The 19,642-nt window shown below is 53.2% G+C and overlaps 3 protein-coding genes across 3 annotated transcripts; all 3 read left to right on the top strand.

The window, feature by feature from the left end:
• Positions 1-10,117: 10,117 nt before the first annotated feature.
• On the top strand, positions 10,118-13,141 carry BO66DRAFT_416434 (Zn(II)2Cys6 transcription factor; the record flags this gene model as incomplete). The annotated part of the gene is made up of 4 exons (XM_025649600.1): positions 10,118-10,148; positions 10,185-11,049; positions 11,120-12,038; positions 12,104-13,141. 4 exons carry the CDS (start codon positions 10,118-10,120, stop codon positions 13,139-13,141), a joined length of 2,853 nt encoding a protein of 950 aa, XP_025497593.1.
• Positions 13,142-13,779: 638 nt separating this feature from the next.
• BO66DRAFT_433184 (J domain-containing protein) lies at positions 13,780-16,971 on the top strand. Its single transcript, XM_025650680.1, has 3 exons — positions 13,780-14,762; positions 14,865-15,212; positions 15,281-16,971. The coding sequence occupies exons 1-3, from the start codon at positions 14,193-14,195 to the stop codon at positions 16,751-16,753; spliced, it is 2,391 nt and encodes a 796-aa protein (XP_025497592.1). The 5' UTR covers positions 13,780-14,192; the 3' UTR covers positions 16,754-16,971.
• A 29-nt stretch (positions 16,972-17,000) lies between these two features.
• Positions 17,001-19,439, top strand: BO66DRAFT_424655 (SKIP/SNW domain-containing protein). The gene is made up of 3 exons (XM_025650183.1): positions 17,001-17,477; positions 17,570-19,036; positions 19,092-19,439. The coding sequence occupies exons 1-3, from the start codon at positions 17,331-17,333 to the stop codon at positions 19,263-19,265; spliced, it is 1,788 nt and encodes a 595-aa protein (XP_025497591.1). The 5' UTR covers positions 17,001-17,330; the 3' UTR covers positions 19,266-19,439.
• Positions 19,440-19,642: the final 203 nt, after the last annotated feature.

Here is a 19,642-nt window from a genome sequence, read left to right as displayed (position 1 = left end):
CTCTTGAGGTTGTAAGGTAGTGGGCTCCGGGGGTTGGCGGTGTTCCCTCAGGGGCAAGGGGAATGGCTTACCATATTCTGATATGGTTGCTCGAGGGGTTGCTATCCTCTTGCTAGGCTGCCGGGCTGGATGTGGGTTTCCCATATGCAACTAATGGGTTGTTTAAATGAACATGTCTTGGACTGATTTGCGTGAGTAGTAACGTTACTATGTGTATGTAAGTTCCCAGCGATGTACAGGGCCATGGAGACTAAACCACGGTGATTCACCGGATACAGCCGAGGCCTTGGTTTGCACCGTTGCGGGATGGATGGGCGGTTCCGCCATCTGGGCTGTCAGAGGTGATCCCTGTTTCTTAGGATGGGTGCAGTATGATTGCTTGTGGAGTTAAGGACTCACTAGCTATTTCTAAGAGGTGGGCTGGCCTTCTTGGTCCTGGTGAAGGGGGCTGTAGCCTTGTGCTCAAGTAGGTAATGGTCTGATTCATCCTGCTTAGATGAATAGGTGGATCGTTTGTGGGGATGAGGGAATTGATGCCTGGCAAGTGGAGGGTTGAAGTATGTGCATGTGTATATTGCTAATAGGTACTCATATGGGTGAGTGCCTACTAGTAGAGAGTAAGGTAATATGCACTCCCGGTACCCATCCAGGTAATCATCATCTTATACCTGGACCACCATTGGTGGGATTTAAACAATTGCGGTCTCTACTGCCACCTACTCAGTAAGTGTGAGACAGCAAAAGGACAAGTATCATTCTTCCTTGGGTTTCCAGTTGCTTAATTCGAAAGAGGACGGCACCAATCAACCTCATCCTGCTGATGATCCCTTGGCAGAGAGACTGGCAGACTGACAGAGTCAATTAGGCTATTGATCGGACTCTTCCTCATGCTCATGCTCCTCCAGACATGGGATAGGTTCGGTCCGAGGTTGAGAAGCTGAGAATCCATGACAAGCCTGATTTGCTCCGGGGGCTGGCCACGATCATTCAGACGTATCAATTTCAATTCCGGTTTGTGTTGGTTGCCTCCCCCTCTCTCTCTGTTTTCGCCACCACCGTCGCTGCTGATGCTCCACTGGTATAGCACTACTCGTATGTATTGTACTCCGTGAATGAGGAACCGGACTGTGTGTGGTGCCCGGTTTGTTGCTGCTGCTGCTGCAGCGGCATGTGTCAAAAGTACCATGCAGCTTCTGGGTGGTGGCTCTGGGGTGGACGGCGGACGGGCGACGGGCTTGCGGAGATATAGTGTCGATCTAGTGTGGGTAGTGGCAATTCTGGTTTGATTTCAGAGGGGGTCGGGGTCGGGGTTGGGGTTGGGTTGGGTTCAGGTCATTTGTGCGTGGAGTCAGTTAACTACTACTATGTAACTCCGTTTGAGATGACAGATGTAGTGGTGGCGATGGGCTTGGAGGTCGGTTCTGGCAGGGTAGGTATGACGAGCTATACTTGGCTGGACCATGCATACTACTCAGAACACGAAACTCCCGTTGTACTGTACTCATGTATGAGTGTGTAGGAAGATCAAGGAACCTCACATCTCGGATCAAGGTACGATCTCCCGTCCATGGCATTGAGTGTGCCTGAGAACCGCTGCGTGGGCTTCCTTGAACTATATCTGACGATCCCGTGGACAGCTCGAAGCATTGATGCTAGTTGTCCTTGACTTGCTGCAGGCTCTCTCACTCCCGGCTTGTGTTAGTAGACTGAAGTAGTATATCGATCCCCCAGCTCGAGTTTTTCACAATGTCGGTATATATCCATCCGCACAAACATGCCATACGACCTTCAGCGAACTGGATCCCCCAGAGGTACAGTACACCGACTACTCAATGCACGGTCATTACACTATAGTACCCCCAATATCTCCCATTCCAAACCAAGATACCTGATAGTAGACTACTATCTCATCGGCAAAGCCCACAGTCGACGGGTAAGCAAGGGAAAACGAGTAAGTAGATATCCCGTTCCACCCCGACCCGATCCGTCCCTCAAATCCACCCGCCAAGCCAAATCCAACCGTGCGCCAAAGCAGAAAGAAAAACCCCCCACTAAACTCCAACGGCGTTCGTACAAACAAGTGAGGTGCAGTGCTGTGCCGCAATTAACTTTTTCCGGCTTCCCCCTGTCGTCCCCGTAGGATTCTTCCGGGTTGATTAGCACGGATGAGTAGGAAGGTGTTCGTATTGACCTGCAGTGGTGAACTATCTGCCGCTTGCTCGGGTATGTCCGACACGCAAGGCTTGCAATCCAGACGGGACAGGGAGGCGTGAAAAATATAATCTGTTGGCAATGTGAAGGTGACAGGTGAGTAGAGTTCGAAAGGGCAAGGAAAAGGGAATATCAGCCGCGATTGCGAGGGCCACCGCGGAGTTTCATTCATGCTTCCAAGACTACGTTACTCGGTGGATATTTTTGTTTTATGTTTTCCCCTTGGCAGTAATTCGGGTCCGGCATTTTGGGCCTCCGATCGTCTTGGACTCTGGTGGCGGGATGTCATTCCGAAGAGGTTGGATTCATGCTATGAGTCTCTATGAAGGACGGAGTGGTGGTACGGGGGTGTTGGGTTGGTGTAGATTGGTCGGAGTTTAGGGCCGATGCTGGGCTTGTTGTCTTGTGCTTCGGGTGTCAGGACAGGGAGTATGGCTTGTTTGTATGCGATTTGATGTCCGTTCACAGGTGATGAGTATGAGTATGCCTGTGTAGACATTTTGACATGCTATTGTTTTGTCTCTGGTCGATGAAGCATATACTGTGGTTGGGATGGGGGCTCTGGTTGTAGTGGTAGTGGGTAGAATATACAAGTCATACCCAAAGAGCTTTATATGTTTGAGAGTTCGCCATTGAGTTGTCAATGAGGGCTGTAATATACTAGATGAGCATAAATGTGAATCTCGACATAGAAGATATGAATTTATGCGAGTTTGGATAATCTGTATTCTATACAGACATCAAGTTGGAGAACCAAAACTCCACGGAGCCCGCGGTTCGCCGTTTCCCGCTTAATAAAACTAACGGAAATCGCATCCCGAGACAAGTGGAACGAAGAGAATAAGCCCACAATAACTCCCCCAATCGATTGAGCGGTCCTGCCATTCCAGCGAGCAAGAACAAAAGAAATCTACTGTGCGCTGTATACATCCAGAAACCATCATACGATCTCGCCCGGCGAAGAGATTGCACAATCTAATTTTTTCTTCAAGCCGCAAGGAACGAACGGACGTATAACCTAGGGCGCACTGTGGACTAACGTTAGTCTGTATGTACAGTAACCTCCATATAGATTTTAGAGTAAAGTTGGTGCCATCCAATTTCCTTTCATATGCCGAACTCCAAAATTGGAAAAAATGCCGCAAGCAACCCTGGTTATTGGCGCGATTATCGATCAGATCTCGAATTTTCCCGAGCATATACCGAAATTGTTTTTCTTGTTTTTTTAACTTTGCTCGATTCGAGATGGGGTTGGAGAGATTTGGACCGTTGGGAGGGAGGGAATGCAACGAAGCAAAGGCCCAGGTGCTCGGATAATAGTCTAGTTAGTCTACGCGTCAACCTTCCCTAGTGAGATTCGCGAGGCTCTCGGGAGTCGGGACGTCAAACTTGGAACTATGAGTGACTGATAGATCATCGCTGGGATCTCGCTTCGCCGTGCAAAAAAGTTTCCTGACCGTCGCTTGTTTTGATTTTGGACTCACACACACACACACACACACACACACGCACACACAAATTCATCTCGAACGCGTGTACACTTCGGAGTACACTGCCTGATTCTGTTACGCTTTTGCCGTGCGATCCCGCCCTGGTCTAGGCGCGGGAGGCAGTATCCGCGCTTCCCCAGCCCAGCCCAACGCGACAAACGGGAGGGAGATAAAACGCCGATATCACGGTTTCCTCTAAGACAGGATTGGGAATGACAGGGATAGAGGGAGGGGGAGGGGGGAGAGATTGATTAAGTGAGCAATATATGATACTGGCCTTGAGAGAGCCTGAGGATTAAACCTCATTTCCGCGGCTGCGCACCAAATTAATCTTGGACCGCTTGGTATGGGCGCCATGAAGCCCTAACACTCAGAACAGCCTAGCACCGCACCGGTATGCTCCGACCGAGTCGACCGGACGTCGATCTAGTCACAGACGCCAGTGATTTTCGCCACCCTCCCTCCGTCTTACTTGCTGAAACTAGATCATCCCTGTTGACCACTGCGGCTGTTGGGGTCGTGCTATAGTGACATGGTCTATAGTAGTTCGACCTATGAGTACGTGCGAGCACCACCACCAGTTGATGATCCAATATAGGGAGATGAGTATAAGAGCAGTAACGTCTTGGCCGACTAGTTTGAACCTCCCGGGAGAGTAACCCGAACGGTTGCTACGGTTAACGGAGTCCATCTCCGGGACTGGTGCGACTCCGATAGGATATTCCTAGCGCCGGATTGGACGGGAAAAAGGGCTGAGGGATGAAAGAAAACCAGTGCAGTGGAAGTCTTCATAGCGAAGAGAAAAGACTTGGCTAGAAGCCTTGAATATACTCGATGAGGGAAACTACTTAGTATGGGTTCTATGACCCCAACATGCACAACTTGTGAACTACTGCGAGTGTGTGTGTACTTCGCCTCGAACCGGGCCGGTCCTCAAACCTTCCCTTTTTTTTCCCCTTTTCTTTCCCGTAGCAAATCAGCCATTGACCACTTACGAAACCTTGTGCACGGGACAATAACCCCAATTACCGGTTTGGGCTGTCCGGAGAAATACCTACTGGACCTCTGGGTAAAATATCAATTTGACCAGAACCGCTACAGCCCCGTTAGAAGGAGAATCATAACAAATTAGCTGGTTTCTTTCACAGAATACTCCTCAACTCGATCAAAATTGCCTAATAAGGTAGTAATCCTGAGATTTTATTCCACGATTCTTGTACTGTACATAGTGTACGCAGTAGAAGTACCGTCAAGTCAAGCATCATGTCCTCACGTGACCAGTGCGTCTGATTGGCGGCGAGTCTTGCATAAGTAAGTGGTGATCAGTTCTAGTGTGCCTGCGCTACGTCGCGATGACCTGCTCCCTCGAACAGTTTGCATCACAAGGACGGAGACAGAGTTATGCATGTGCATGAAGCTTGACATGGTCGACACCAGACTGTACAAAGTCGTCGTAGCGGCAGTTCCCCCGACCTTTACCCGCACGAGTCAGGAGTGAGTGCAGAAACCTAGGGGCCACTTCTCCCCCCCCGTCCAAATCCACCATCAGGGCAGAGACAACTCCAGAAAGTGGGTTTGCGCTCGCCCAAATCCCGAGGGATCGAACCGAAAACCGTTTGTTAAGTTCCCGAGAGGCAGCTCCCTGTCGCTTGGAGTCGGACAGGTCACGACAATCAATGCTGATCAATGTTTACCTCCTCCTCCTCCTCCCGTGCAGGTATTTTATTCGTGAAAAAAAAATGAAGTAGTTGTCATTGAAGTGGTGACTCCATTGCTGAGACACGAGCACTCTATTGAGCCCATCTAGAAAGGAAGCCATTTGGATGTGTCATTTCCGAGCTTGTGCTGGACAGTTGGAGTAGCTATAGAAAGGTGGGGGTGAGAGATGCAAAGGGACAATCGACCTCGGAGGCTCGGACAACAGTTTCAATAGTCGATGGTAGTTGCCAGATAGTCTCTCCGGCGGCAGTTACGATGATTCATGGTTTGCTCTACACGGTAATGCATTGAACATTTCAGCCTGGGGTTCTCAGGCCATCGACAGGTTTAACCATGTAATGGGAGGATTTTCTCCAGGGAAAAACTCTTCCACTGGGAATCATTCCCGATCTTCCAAGTTTTCTCTGACCAAACTTTGTGCCTGATCTGACTTCTTTTTTGGCACAAGGTTCAATCTGGCAAAATCTCCGTTACTATCAGTTCTCCCTCGCACTTTCCCCTCCCTCCGTCATTCTTGTTCTAAGTTTCAAAGCCGTAGTCCGAAGCCCAGAGGTGACGGTGCAGATCTATCTGATCGCCACACTTGAGACAAACCCGCCTCCGGAGAGGGGCTCCTCCCCTCCCCCAAACCGTTAAAGGAGCTGCCCATCGTGAGGTGAGGCGTACTCTTAACCGCAAGCTTGAATCGCACCTATGCTGAGAATCGTTAGTCACTCCGACCACTTTCAATTCTGGATATGAACAAACCACTGAACAGCTGAACTGAGTTCTTGTTGATATGAATGACAATAATCTGATATTGTTTAAAAAAAAAAAAAAAACCGAAATTAAAATCAATTAGAGCCGCCCCAATTCCACCAACCGCCCGGGCAGTCTTCTGGGAGACCCTCTTTTTGCGTCGGTTTTCCGGGTGCGCGCCAGAGTCCACTTAGTGTCGCGACCCCCACGAATAACAGCTCAACGATCCTCGATAGCTACAAGGAATGATCAGAGACAAGTGCTCTGTGCCTCTGCCTGGGGAATCCTTGGCTCTGCTTCGCCGGATTCCTTCTCGTCTTCTTCTAGATTATGACTTGGGGGGGAGAGGGGACTTGGTTGCCAATCCTTGTTGCTTCTGGGCTCTTGGTCTCCGTTTTAACCGGCCATAACGGACAAGGGCCATGCCATCTGCATGGGTCCGCTCAATGCTGGGAAACAGGCCCTGCTCCACTTTACGGAAAATCCGACCGCATCCCGGCCCTGCTGCTAAACAAGACGATAAGCTGGTGGAACCGCGGTGGTTCCCTCCCTAAACGTTAGCCCTTGGAGAATTCGTCCGAGTTTGAACAGCCCGGCCGAAACTGTGTCGGCATGGTAAGAGTGGGAGAGAACGGTCTTTTCGTCCGGGGATTTGCCCATTTTGATCCTTGCTGGCTGGATGACTGGTTAGTTCAGGGAGTTTGCTTTCCCTTTTTTTTTCTCTCTTCCCCATTCACTCTATTTTTGCTGCTCATTTCCGTCTTCTGCTGTGTCCTGACCAAAGGTCAAGACAACGAGTGATACTCTATGCACATCAATGCTACTTTGATTAGCCGCTCACGAAGGTTTCCCCTCGTGTTGGCTCCGTGTTGCTCCGGCTCGCAATTGCTTCTATTTCGAGCTAATTCGTCGCGAGAGGAAGAATCGCAAGTCCGGAGGGAAGTCCTTTAACCATGAGGCGACAACCACTGAGAGTATACCTCGGTTTGGGCCAGTATGCTTTTCGAGAGGCGGCTCACAACAACTGAACTCCTAGTCATCGCTCGGACGGCATCCACCGGCCGATCTCCCAGTAGTCAAGGCATTTGCAGAATCCTACCCCTAAACTACTACGTACTACGGTAGGTCATGGAAAGGGACGCATTGTCCAGACCAAGCCAAACTAAGGTTATCGCCAACTGCCGTCCCGAAAAGAAAAATAAGAGAAGACCAAGAAGCGCAAGAAAAAAAAAAAGAAAAGGATTATTTCTTGCTTGGGTCTCGGAGTCTCGAGCGCCGCAATCATGACTAACGGGAATCTCAAGGTTGCAGAGAGCTGGATCTCTTCCGAGAGGATCCTCTTGCGGGGCGCCGGTAGGGAAACCTAATTATCACCAGAGCCAGCCCGACAGGGTAAAAACAAGAGAGCGCGCTGGCAACAAGCCCTAAGCCAATGCACAGAACAAGAAGGGACCCCGGGGAGAGAGGGACCGTAACTCTGTAAGAGCCTAGGAGGGGCGCGCTGACGATATCTGATACCCAGTTGGATAAAAGTCTAAATCCTAATTCTCCCCATCCATGATGATTTCCGTGGCATGATTCGATCGGAGGGCGATGATGAAGGGTCGATGCTTCGTGCCTGTTCTCCTGGTCCCTCCCAGGCTCTCTCTCCCTCTCCTCCATCTCCGGTCCAGGCTTTTCCCCTTGCCCCCCCTCCCCTCCCCGTTGGCTATATCGATTGTCCCATCAGCGTCCGTGTATCCGCGGAACGCCATTGATTTAGGCGTCATGGTGGAGCGGGAGCGAAGTTCACCCGAAGACGGAGATTCACTAAGTGCCGAAAAGCAAAACAAATGATAATTGAGGTGAGACAGTTGTAAATAGCATGAAGAGAGGGTGTGTGGTCACGGTATGTGGGAAGGGACCCGAAGCACTACTTACTCATGGATGGATGGATGGATGGATGGATACCAAACTGAGTTGACCGGTACGGGTGACCCCGTGCCTTTCGGTACTCATCAATCTGTCTGTCATAATAATAGTATATGCCCTACTTTCTCCCCCTTCCCCCTGTCGAAACTGTAATTGCCGGTGTGAAATTCAATCTGGATCGGTCACAAATTGCCTCCAGTGTACGGAGTACAGTCTTTACTGTATGTACATGGTAGTTCTTTTCAGTGCAATTGCCAGATGGGTTTAGGAAGGTGAGGAGACGAGGATCCAAGATTCCCAAAACTATTTACTACCAGGAAGGAGCTTCGGTCATAACCGTTATTATTCCTACCGGGCCCTCTTCTCTTCCCTCTCTCCCTTTTTACCTTTGCTCGCACCTCATCTGGGTCCCTTGGTGGTGGTGATTTGTGTGTGTGTGTGTGTGTGTGCATGGCATCTTCATTATCATATGCCCTGTGAACATCGAACTTGAAGGCTGCTGTCACTGCTGCTACTGCGGGTGCTGGTGCTACTGGTGCTGGTGCTTGTTCATTTCTTCTCATTCCCTTTCATTATCCCTTCCATCGCATCGTTGTTCACAGTGCACAATTGTGCATCACTACCTCCCCACGATCTCTGCTCTTTTTTTTTAAGGGCCGATCTAGCAAAGGGGATCTTGTTTCAGCACTGGGTCTATTTCAAGAGGCACTGCCGCAATATAGAGTAGCAGCACCTCAGCCCCTCTACTTCGGGCCCGATCTGATTCGTTAGTGGCAGTAACCTCCCGGCCAACTTGGAGCCAAGTTGACACTGGCCTGCCTTTTGACGTCTTGCACGGCTCGACGGTCCGCGTTGGAGAAGCCTGGTAATTCGAAAAGAGCACAACCAGGCCTTCTTTCCCCTCTCACGATTGCTGGATATCGTTGGAGTGGTACTCTCTGCCTTCTACCTAGTACACTGCCAGGTGCCTACTACCTTCTTCCCTAGTAGGTGGTGGTTGATCTGATCAATAAAAGGGATTGTCCCACCGAGGCACGGAGACCAACTGGCCTTGACTGGCTCCAGACGGTCCTGCCTTCCTTCTTCGGTCCGCCGTGGGTGTTGAGTTGATGTGTGTGTGTGTCTGTCTGTGTGTTTCGCCGTCCATCTGCATCCGCACAACACTGTTTCGCCCCCAACCTCTTCTCTTCCTCTGTCATCATCTCTCAACGATCTACTTGATTTGGCTAATCTTGGGCTGAAAAAAACAACCTCACCCAAAAAACTCCATCTCGGTCCCCTCAGTGCTCACTTTCACCTATAATCCCGACGCATAAGATCTGCCATAACCAGTGGTACTTTCATCATCGTCATCATCATCATCACCTTCATCTTCATCATCAATCTTTCAACGACAACGATCTAGATCTCCCTGCTGCGTTCCTGGTATGGAGAGTTCTCACAAACTGACAGTGCTTCATGGTCATCTACAACATGACTACTGGTCTTTAGCTGCAAAGTTCTCCGATTCCATCATCCCGCAGTGAATGGAAGTATCCAAGTGAGCGCACGTGGTGCGGACCCGGCTCTCTTGTTGCGAAACTCCTGCTGTTCCATCCGATAGCGTGACATTCCTGCTACCGGAAAGACGAACGAGCTCCATACAATCTCACTGCCAATGTTCCATACCTGAGTCGCATTCAACGTGCCTCCAATTTCCACCCTACGCCCCGTAAGCAACTACCATTCGGTTACCCCACTTGTGGCTGTCAGTTGGGGAGGTCAACAGTTACGGTTCCAGTGTGAGTCAATGAAGCTTCATTTCAGCAATGTTGAAGATGGAGATGGCTAAATGGTCTCCAGTGCTTGGCAAATTGCCTTGATCACACTTCTTGGCAGTTTAGACAACACCGATCAACAGTTTTCCCTTGCTGGACAGCTCAAATCCTGTCTGGCAATTAGTGTCTATAAGCTCTGAGAACCATCGCATTGGAGACTTCTTCTGCCTCGTGGCATTGGCATTCTCCATAGCCAAGTCTCTCTGCGTCTAGAACCAGAGCGCCATCATCATGTCGGATCACTCGACAGGCCCCTTTGGGAGTAGGTCACCTTCGAATCTTGAGTTCGTACAATCAGCTAATGTGCCAGGCTCCGGAGCCCATCCATACCAGCTCCCACTTCCACGTACGTCCGCACCCTTACAGATCGGGACGGGCCCCTTCCTGCGTCAGCGCAATCCAACAGAGAACCGCGAACCCGGCGAGATGGCCTCGGGGCGGTCGAGTCTTTCTGGGCCACAGCTGGGGCCGAAGGAGCAACTGCCTCCTGTGAGTCAGTTACTGACGCCCAGTGCGCATTCGAGCCGGCCATCGTCTCCATATCACGCCCACAGATTCGGGGTTTATACCCCTCCCAATGGTAGCACAGGATCACCAATCCCTCGCCATCATAATGAACACATACCGCGATCTAGCATTCACGAGAGCTCTCGGGCTTATCCTGAGGCGGTCGCATCGCAGAGTCGAAGCCTGCCGCCGTTGTCTCACATTTCTACCAACACTGGATTCGGACGCGAAGGCTCTATACACACAGCGTCCACTAGTTCGTCCGGACACCCAATTCACGCAACTCCTTTCTCATATCCTGGCTTCAAACCCCAGGATAAGGAATATGGCGGGGATTATTCCCCATCAGAAACCACATCCGACATGGCCTCGGCTAATCGATCCTCAGATAGCAATGTACGGCCTCACGTGGTGGATGAGAAATACATCGACGGAGAAGGATTGTGTTATATCTATGCGGATGGGTCGCACTGCCCGAAGCTTATTGACGGCGTTCCAGTGAATGCAAACTGGGGGATCACAAAAGCTGGCAAGCCGAGGAAGAGACTGGCACAGGCTTGTCTAACTTGTAGGGAGAAGAAAATCAAATGCCAACCAAACCTCCCCAAATGCGACCAATGCCAGAAGTCTGGGAGAAATTGCAGGTTCGAGAGCGCGTAAGTCGGTTGATGGCATTGCTTCTGAGTACCGACCAAATCTGCAGCTGCTGACTGAATATTATCACAGACCTCGTGGCCATCGAGCGGCACTCAAAACGGCGCACCTAATGGGCAAATACGATTCACAGGAGAGCTACTCTGCAGGCGGCTACACTCATGGCGCCTCACCTCAGCCCTCATACTCGACAATGCGGGCATCCGAGAGCTCAGTATCCCTCCCAGGCACGAACTCGCTATCTCCCAAGTCCGAAGCATCCATAATCACCCCCTCGGCCGTTGACACAACCCTAGACGTGATGGACTACGAGCCACAGTTTCGACCGAAAGCGTACAGTTTTGGCCGAGCATCCTCGGGAGCGGAAGTCATAGCCAAACCCACAGTCAGCGTGTCTTCATTTGTGTCTCCAGATTATGCGGAAGTGTTGACAGAGATGAAGGACATGGACCCTCAAGATCCACTTGCGAGCGACTGGAATACAGACCCTTACGAGGCCGATCCGGAACTTACTGTGCACTACATCGAAAGCTATTTCACCTACGTGAACGACCGACTGTACTACATCTTTCCACGAAAACGATTTCTGCTGTGGCTAAGGGCGAGCCATACCAAATCGTTGGAAGACAACATGCTTCTCTACGCGATGATGGCATTAGGATCGGTATTCTCCGATCGTCCTGACAGGATGCTGGCGATGAGGAAGTACGCACGCATAGCTCGATACGCAGTGGAGCATGGCAGACACAATTTGTCTTTGCAGCTTGCCCAAAGCCACATCATCCTCAGCCTTTGGTACTACGCCATAGGAGCCCTGGTGAAATCGTGGGACGCTGCTGGTGCGGCCGTCCGTACAGTATGTGGACTTCGTTATAATGTCGAAGCAGGGGGAGTCATTGTGGATCAAAACCAGGCCTGTGAGTATGGACTGCATCCACAGGCTTTGATTGAGTGTCGCAGGCGAACATTCTGGGTTGCCTTCATCAAGGACGTGAGTATCCAAGCCAGCCTGTTGAGTCTGTCTAATTCGCGGCTAATTGTGTTGGTGTGATCTAGCGTACAGCCTGCGCTTATGCCCCGTCACCCGTCACCATCTCCTCCCAGTCCGCTTACCTCCGACTTCCTTGCCGCGAAGAAGTCTTTGAAGCACAAGAATATACCACCGTACCTTACTTTCAGAGTTTCTTGAACCAGAATCCTTCTTCCAACAACGACATTTCCGGTGCGAGCGCCATGGCACTTTTGATTGAGATCATGTCGTTGTGGGGAGAAGTATCGGACCATGTCTTCCGGTTGTCGTTGATCCCGACGGAAGTATATGGCGAACACTTTGAGCAATTCTACTCGACAGTGGCTCGGCGCGCCGAGGAATGGATTGCAAGGCTTCCGGACCATCTTACGTTCACAGCCGTGAATTTGGAACGGAGCATCCGTGCCAAGAAAGCAGACGCATTCATGTCAATTCATCTGGTCTATCATGCTACGTTGATGAAGCTGAACCGACATGGCCGTCACCAGAGCATTCGCGCGGAGGTGGTTAGCCAGCATATCCACGCGGCGAGAACCCATGCGGCTGATATCCTTCGCATGACCCAAGCACTGGTTCAGTACGCAACGGAGTACGAACCGACCCGGATTCTCATGGAGCCAAGTTCGGCCAAGGGAGCGATCTTGAATCCGTTTCTGGGCTATGTGATTCTGTCCGCGATCGATATTATCAGTGCAGCAGGCCGGTTGGTCGAGCTGCGCGAATGTATTGCGCTCATCCAGGGTGGTCTTGAGGCAGTCAAAGAGCTGGCTCGGTTCTGGGGCAGTGCCCTGGCGCTAGCTACCTTGATCCAAGAGCGGCTTGATACCTTGAGCGCATGTCTGGCGAGCCCGACGCAAACCGAGGGCAAAGTGGCGTTCCTGAGCAATAGCGCGTCTCTGGATAGCAAGGCCCGCAATGTGCTGCAAAAGCATGCCGAGCCATCGACGGACGAGGATCTTATGTATGGAGCATTGCCATATGAGGGATTGCTCAGTGCTCTAGGCGCTGGCAATGGCCCTTTTCCGGCCGAAACCATCCTTTGGGTTGGCGACACCAAAAGCTGATACTGTTTTCGGGAGGATCATTGACTTTGCATTTGGAGGCATGTAATAACAAAGCACGGCCATTTTGTTGTTTTTGATTTGACACATCATATACCCGGGAGGCTTGTTTTGACTTGGTTCTGGAGTGGGTTTGTGACCACGCCAGTGAATGATTGTACATACATACTGTGGGGAGACGAGCATTTGAGTCTTCATGAAGCATATGACTGCATGAATTGAGTCAATAGATATACCTATGAGTAATTGACCTGTGATCAATTCAGTTCGAATTACATACATAGTAGTTATTGTAGTGGACTCGTTAGTGTCATTGTACGTCCTCACCGCCGAGGCTGTTTCTTCCGACGTCATTGAAACGGTTGACGAACGACGACCACATGTGACCTGCAGCAAGCCAGCACAGCACATCCGCTGTAACTGCAGACGGGTCAGTAGTTTCCCTTTCCCAGACAGATCAATATCATACCTAGTCCAGTTGATGCTGCTCAGCGAAGGATAGAATGAGACTATCTTCCCAAAAGAAGAAATGTAATTAAGCAACTTAAGCCCGTCGTCGTCCTTCAACCTCAATCCCGCCGGACTTCCTTGCTACCTGACCTGAAAAAGTTCCCCGCTCTTTCCGCCCCTCCGTTCTTCGGTACGGTCCAGCCAGTCCGCCCGCGGCTGCGGACTGCTGCTGCCACTGGCAGCCAGCTTCCTCGCCCATTCCGGCGCGCGTTTCTTGCCGTTTGACAAGACAGGCGGACTTCTCTTCTTCCTTTTCGCCCTTTGCAGAATCGTCAACAGCCAGAGTTTATACCATAAATATACTATTGAGTATTGGAATACGGGGGTTTTCTATTCCGACATATTCGATTTCCCCAAGCAAGGGATTGACGGACCCAAAATTTACCGAAAGGTAGCTCTTGCTTTAACGCGGGAGGGAAAAAAGCAACACCTGAACGGAGGACACTCAACGCCGCGACCGAACTAGACTAAAATCCCAACGAACCTGCCTAGCCTACCTACCGTACCGCAAGGAGAAAAGGGAGGGAGAAAAAGAACTGAGAAGATGTCCACAACAAGGGACAGGGAGGAGGAGGAGGACTCCTCCTTCTTGTTACCGCAGCACCAACCGTCTGTGAACCACAACAACAGCAACAACAGCAGCAGCAGCAACGATGCTGACGATGACGATGAAGACTACGACCTCCTCACCGCTGGGGACGACAACGCCCAAGAGCCCGATTACTACACCCTCCTCAACCTGCGCCGGCACCCGCCGCCGACGGACGCCCAGATCCGCTCCGCCTACCGCGCGCTCACCCTCTCGTTCCACCCGGACAAGCAGCCGGCGCACCTGGCCGAGGCGGCCAAGCGGCACTTCGAGCGGATCCGCGAGGCCTACGAGACGTTGGTCGACGGGCGGAAGCGCGTGGTCTATGATCTGCTGGGGGCGGAGGGGGTGCGGGAGGAGTTTGGCGAGGCGGAGAGGGTTGGTAGCCATGGGGCCGGGGCGGCGGCGGCGGCGGAGTGGAGGGTAGGGTTGAAGGCGAAGAGTCCGCAGGAGTTTCGGCGGTGGTTTCTGGAGAGGATGAAGGCTAGGGAGCGGAAGGCGGTGAATTCTTTGGTGGAGGGCAAGGTATGTTCGTCTCGTTTTGAATGGGGATGTGGGGAGGGTATGACCGGGGATGCTTTGGGTTGGCTGGTTGACTAACTTGTGTTGTGTTGGGGCGATGGCTAGGGTTCGTTTACACTCGGCGTTGATGCTTCGAATACGATCACTATCGATGAGGATGCCGGCGAGGTCTATCTGAATGTCCCGGATCCGAAATTGTCGAAGTTTGGCGTGGCGTTTGCGTTCAAGGCGCCGTTGCCGACGTGGGGGAATATTGCGGGGGAGGACGAGATGGAAGACGATGATGACAACGAGAACGAAAATGGGGTGGACGAGGACGGTGCGGTACCTGACCTAAGTTCGCTGGGGGATGGACCGGAGATGGTCATCAATGCTGGGATCTCGGGCAAGATTCGCCATTTGACGCAGAAACTGCAGGTTCAGATCGAAGATCAGGAGCCGGAGGTTGTCGAGGTAATTCCTACAGGCCCCGTTCGAGCATAGAGGGATGGGCGAGAAGGGCTCACTGATCGATTGTCTAGGTTCCTGTCCCCTTGGTCATCTCGACTAAAGAATTGCAACTGGGTGTGGGCGTGCACCACGCCTTCGGAGATCTGGCCGGCTCCAAGGGCATCCTGGGCAAGCCTGCCTTGTCATTCCTCCAGTACTCGGGCCTGGCGGTGAATGCTTCGGTGCTGCCATTCCCACAGCTCGATGTCAACTGGGCCAAACCTTTTACCCTCGTCCGCGGGACGAGGCCTTTCCGGCTGGAGCTGAACACGGCATTCCAGCGGCCGATTTGGGCTGCTCCGCCGATGCTGGGCGCTCGGCTGTCGAAGCAGATTGGCGACGAGAAACATGTGTTTGCCAATTTGGACAGTGGGACGCTTGTCTGGCCGGTCTGGTTCCGCCGGCTCCTCAACCCCAATTACGAGATTCCAGATGACTTCAAGTATTTGCTCTCTATTCCTGGACAACTGAGCCAATTCCAATTCGGTCTCTTGTCCCAGCCGGCGACCAGGTATATGGCTAGTATTGACGATGATGAGGATGACGGCGAGTTGGACGAGGACGTCGATTTTGAGGACGTCCGCTCCAAACACCGCAAGAACAACCGTGCTGCGGAAGCGTGGCAGGTAGGAGTCGCAGTCAGCCCGGCGATGGGTGGCCTGTCCTTCAACTACTCTCGCAATATCTTCTCTGGCAAGCCGTCCACCGATGCATCGCTTTCCCAATGGAGCTCGGAGGGGCATTATCGCCTACCTCAAGAGAATGAACCCCGGTCCGTGAGGATTGGCGTCCAGAGCACGGTCGGGTTCGACCTGTCGCTTGGCTGGCACATCGAGGGAACCCGTCGGGTTGGTGACCTGGCCCGCATGGGGCTGGGTGTAGGTGTCCAATCGGCGAATGGCTTGGTTATGACCCTGTCCTGGAGCAGACTGGGCCAGAACATCCGCTTGCCCATCACGGTGTGTCCCTTCGAAGCGGCCAACGCTGATGCCGCTGCGGTGGCGGTCCTGCTGCCCTGGGTCGCGTACTGCGCGCTGGAGTTCGGGTTTATCCGCCCGAGGGAGCGGAGGAAGCACCGTCGGGTGATCGCCCGACGACAGAAGCAGCTCGAGAAGCTGGTACCCAAGAAGAGGGAAGAAAGTCAGCAGGCGATCCAGCTGATGATGGATCAGGTGCAACGGCGCCGTGACCGGGAGGCCGCGCACGATGGCTTGGTGATCAGCCGGGCCGAATACGGCCACTACCCCAAGAAGAAGCGAAGCGATGGCAGCGAGAGGGACCCTGACGTGGCCGATGTCACTGTTCCGGTCATGGCGCTGGTCGACAACGGTCAGTTGGTGATCTCCAAGAACTCGGCCAAGTTCCACATCCTCGGGTTCTATGACCCTGCGCCTCTGCTGCCCAAGACCCTGAAGATCTGGTACACGTACCACGGGAAGGAACATTACGTGGAAGCGGGTGACAAGGAAGGCGTTGCCTGCCCTATGCGCTCGCATATGCTGTGAGCGAGGTCATGAGGTCTTTTTCTTCGTTGTTTGTTGTTGTGTTCATTTCATACTTTCTTAATGTAAACGTGACCCACTGACATCGGGTCCTCCATGATGCATATAGGCTTGTTCCATAATGGTTGTTTGTGTATGATAGACCTGCGAAGTGATTCCCCTCTCATCGATTACTCTTTTACTGGCGATGACCTAAGATTTGATGTACTATACTGTACTATAAAGCATATAAATGGAGATCTGTATAATGCTCTGTCTTGAACATTTTTACTTCCAATCCCTACTCCAATTAGAGACATGCTCTTGACACTGAACTGCTGGCCGAGAAGATGTAGCCAAAGATAATGAATGGCGTCCTCATCGCCCAGCAACTTCAGAAAAGAGTGGAGTACTTACAGATCGATGTATTGAGTAAAAACCCCCAATGGCCACCGCCCCGGGACCACGTGACCGTCGACGCAATTCCGCCGCCCGCCAAACTTCCCATTCCCGACGAGCTCGAAACGCAATCAACCTCTGAATCCCTTTCCCCCCCACCCATCCATCCCTCAAGTCATCATCATCTCGAACCCCTACCACGATGGCGTCCATAGCGGAGGGACTCTTCAAGGCTCTTCCGAAGCCGAAATACACCGGCGAGGAGGAGGAGCTCCCACCACACGCGCAGCCCCGTGGGCCCCGGGTCGTGGGCCCCGGCCAACTCGATGAATCCCAGATTGTGCTCCGGGTAGGTTTCCACCGCAACCCTTCTTAATCGAATCCGCCAGTCTACACCCAACTACGCGGATATGATACTAACTTTGACTTATTTGTGTCTAGAGAACCGGACCTCCCCCCTATCAGAACCGAGCCGGATGGCGGCCGCGGGCCCCCGAGGACTTCGGCGACGGCGGCGCGTTCCCGGAGATCCTGGTGGCGCAGTACCCGCTCGACATGGGGCGGAAGGGGACGGCGTCGACATCGAACGCGCTGGCGGTGCAGGTGGACGCGGAGGGGAAGGTGAAGTACGACGCGATCGCGCGGCGGGGCCACGGCGACAACCGGATCGTGCACGCCTCGTTCAAGGACCTGATCCCGCTGCGGCAGCGGGTCGACATGGGCGAGATTTCGCTGGACCGGCCCTCGGAGGAGGAGGTGGCGGCGCAGATGGAGAAGACCAAGACCGCGCTGGCCAGTCTGGTGGAAGGGGCGGTGTCGGCCCAGAAGCCCAAGAACGTGCGCGGGGGCCGCCGCGCCGAGCCCACGTTCGTGCGCTACACCCCCGCCAACAACCAGATGGGCGACACCTCGCGCAAGAACGATCGCATCATGAAGATCGTCGAGCGCCAGCAGGATCCCATGGAGCCGCCCAAGTTCAAGCACAAGAAGATTCCCCGGGGTCCGCCCTCGCCCCCGCCGCCCATCATGCACTCCCCGCCCCGCAAGCTGACCGCGGAGGATCAGGAGGCCTGGAAGATCCCGCCGCCCGTGTCGAATTGGAAGAACCCCAAGGGTTATACTGTGCCGTTGGACAAGCGGTTGGCGGCCGATGGTCGCGGGTTGCAGGATGTCACGATCAATGACAAGTTCGCGCAGTTCGCCGAGGCGCTGTTCACCGCCGACCGCCACGCGCGGGAGGAGGTGCGGCTGCGCGCCCAGATGCAGCAGAAGTTGGCGGAGAAGGAGAAGGCTCAGAAGGAGGAGCATCTGCGGGCGTTGGCGCAGAAGGCGCGCGACGAGAGGGCTGGCGGCAGTGGCGGTGGCGGTCGTCGTCAGCGGGATTACTCGCGGTCGCCGTCCGCCCGCAGTGTCAGCCGCAGCCCGTCGAGGTATTCGGATCGGTCCGGCACGCCGAGTGGCGGGGAGGACGAGGACGAGCGGGCGGCCCGGCAGCGGGAGCAGATGCGGCGCGAGCGGCGGCAGGAGGCAGAGCGGCAGCTGCGGCAGTCGCGCATGGGCACGGAGCGGCGGATCCAGATGATGGCGCGCGAGCAGAACCGCGATATCTCGGAGAAGGTGGCGCTGGGGCTGGCCAAGCCGACGCAGTCGTCCGAGGCCATGTACGACTCGCGGCTGTTCAACCAGACGAGTGGCATGAGCTCCGGGTTCAACGAGGACAACCCCTACGACAAGCCGTTGTTCGCCGCGCAGGACGCCATCAACAGCATCTACCGGCCGCGTGCGCAGCTCGATGACGACGACGAGGGGGAGGGAGCGGGCGAGGAGATGAGCAAGATCCAGAAGTCGAGCCGGTTCGAGGTTCTGGGCCGAGCTAAGGAGGGCTTCAAGGGAGCTGAATTGGCGGAGGTGAGTCTTTCGTTTTCTTGTGGTCAGGGCCAGAGTGCTAATCTGTCTCTCCTAGGCTCGCGATGGTCCCGTGCAGTTCGAAAAGGACACGACGGACCCGTTCGGTATCGACAGCATGATCGCCGACGTCACGGGAGGCGCGGGATCATCGGGCCAGAAGCGCTACGGACTCGAGGAGGTCGATCGTTCCGAGCGTGGATCGAAACGGCCCCGGGTGGAAGACGATTGATGGTGGGGCGGAGTCAGATACCTTCAACTTTAGTCTTGTGACTGTACCTTGTGAATTCGGATTCGGATTCTTGTGCTATGCATTGCGGGCGTTGAGCTGTTACTATTCTCGGTAGGCAGGGTTTGTATTCAAGGTTGCCAGGTAGGTACGCCAGATGCTATTTTTAAATTGGAGATCAAAAGAATACTACATACAATGATTGTACACTACCCTGGTGATTCCTAGATACTCCCATTTTTAAGTGCTAGTGGTTGGTCATCCCATGCATGTACCTACTCGCTGGAAGCCTGGAGTAGGCTACGCATGCCGCCCGCATTCAATCGGAAACCTGCCCCTCTTCATCCAAGGACCCGTGCCGCAGCCATGGACAAGGGTAT

Source organism: Aspergillus aculeatinus, assembly GCF_003184765.1.
Source record: "Aspergillus aculeatinus CBS 121060 unplaced genomic scaffold BO66scaffold_102, whole genome shotgun sequence".
NCBI lineage: Eukaryota > Fungi > Ascomycota > Eurotiomycetes > Eurotiales > Aspergillaceae > Aspergillus > Aspergillus aculeatinus.
The sequence above is the reverse complement of the archived record's forward strand: the minus strand, read 5'-3'. Positions and strand labels throughout refer to the sequence as shown.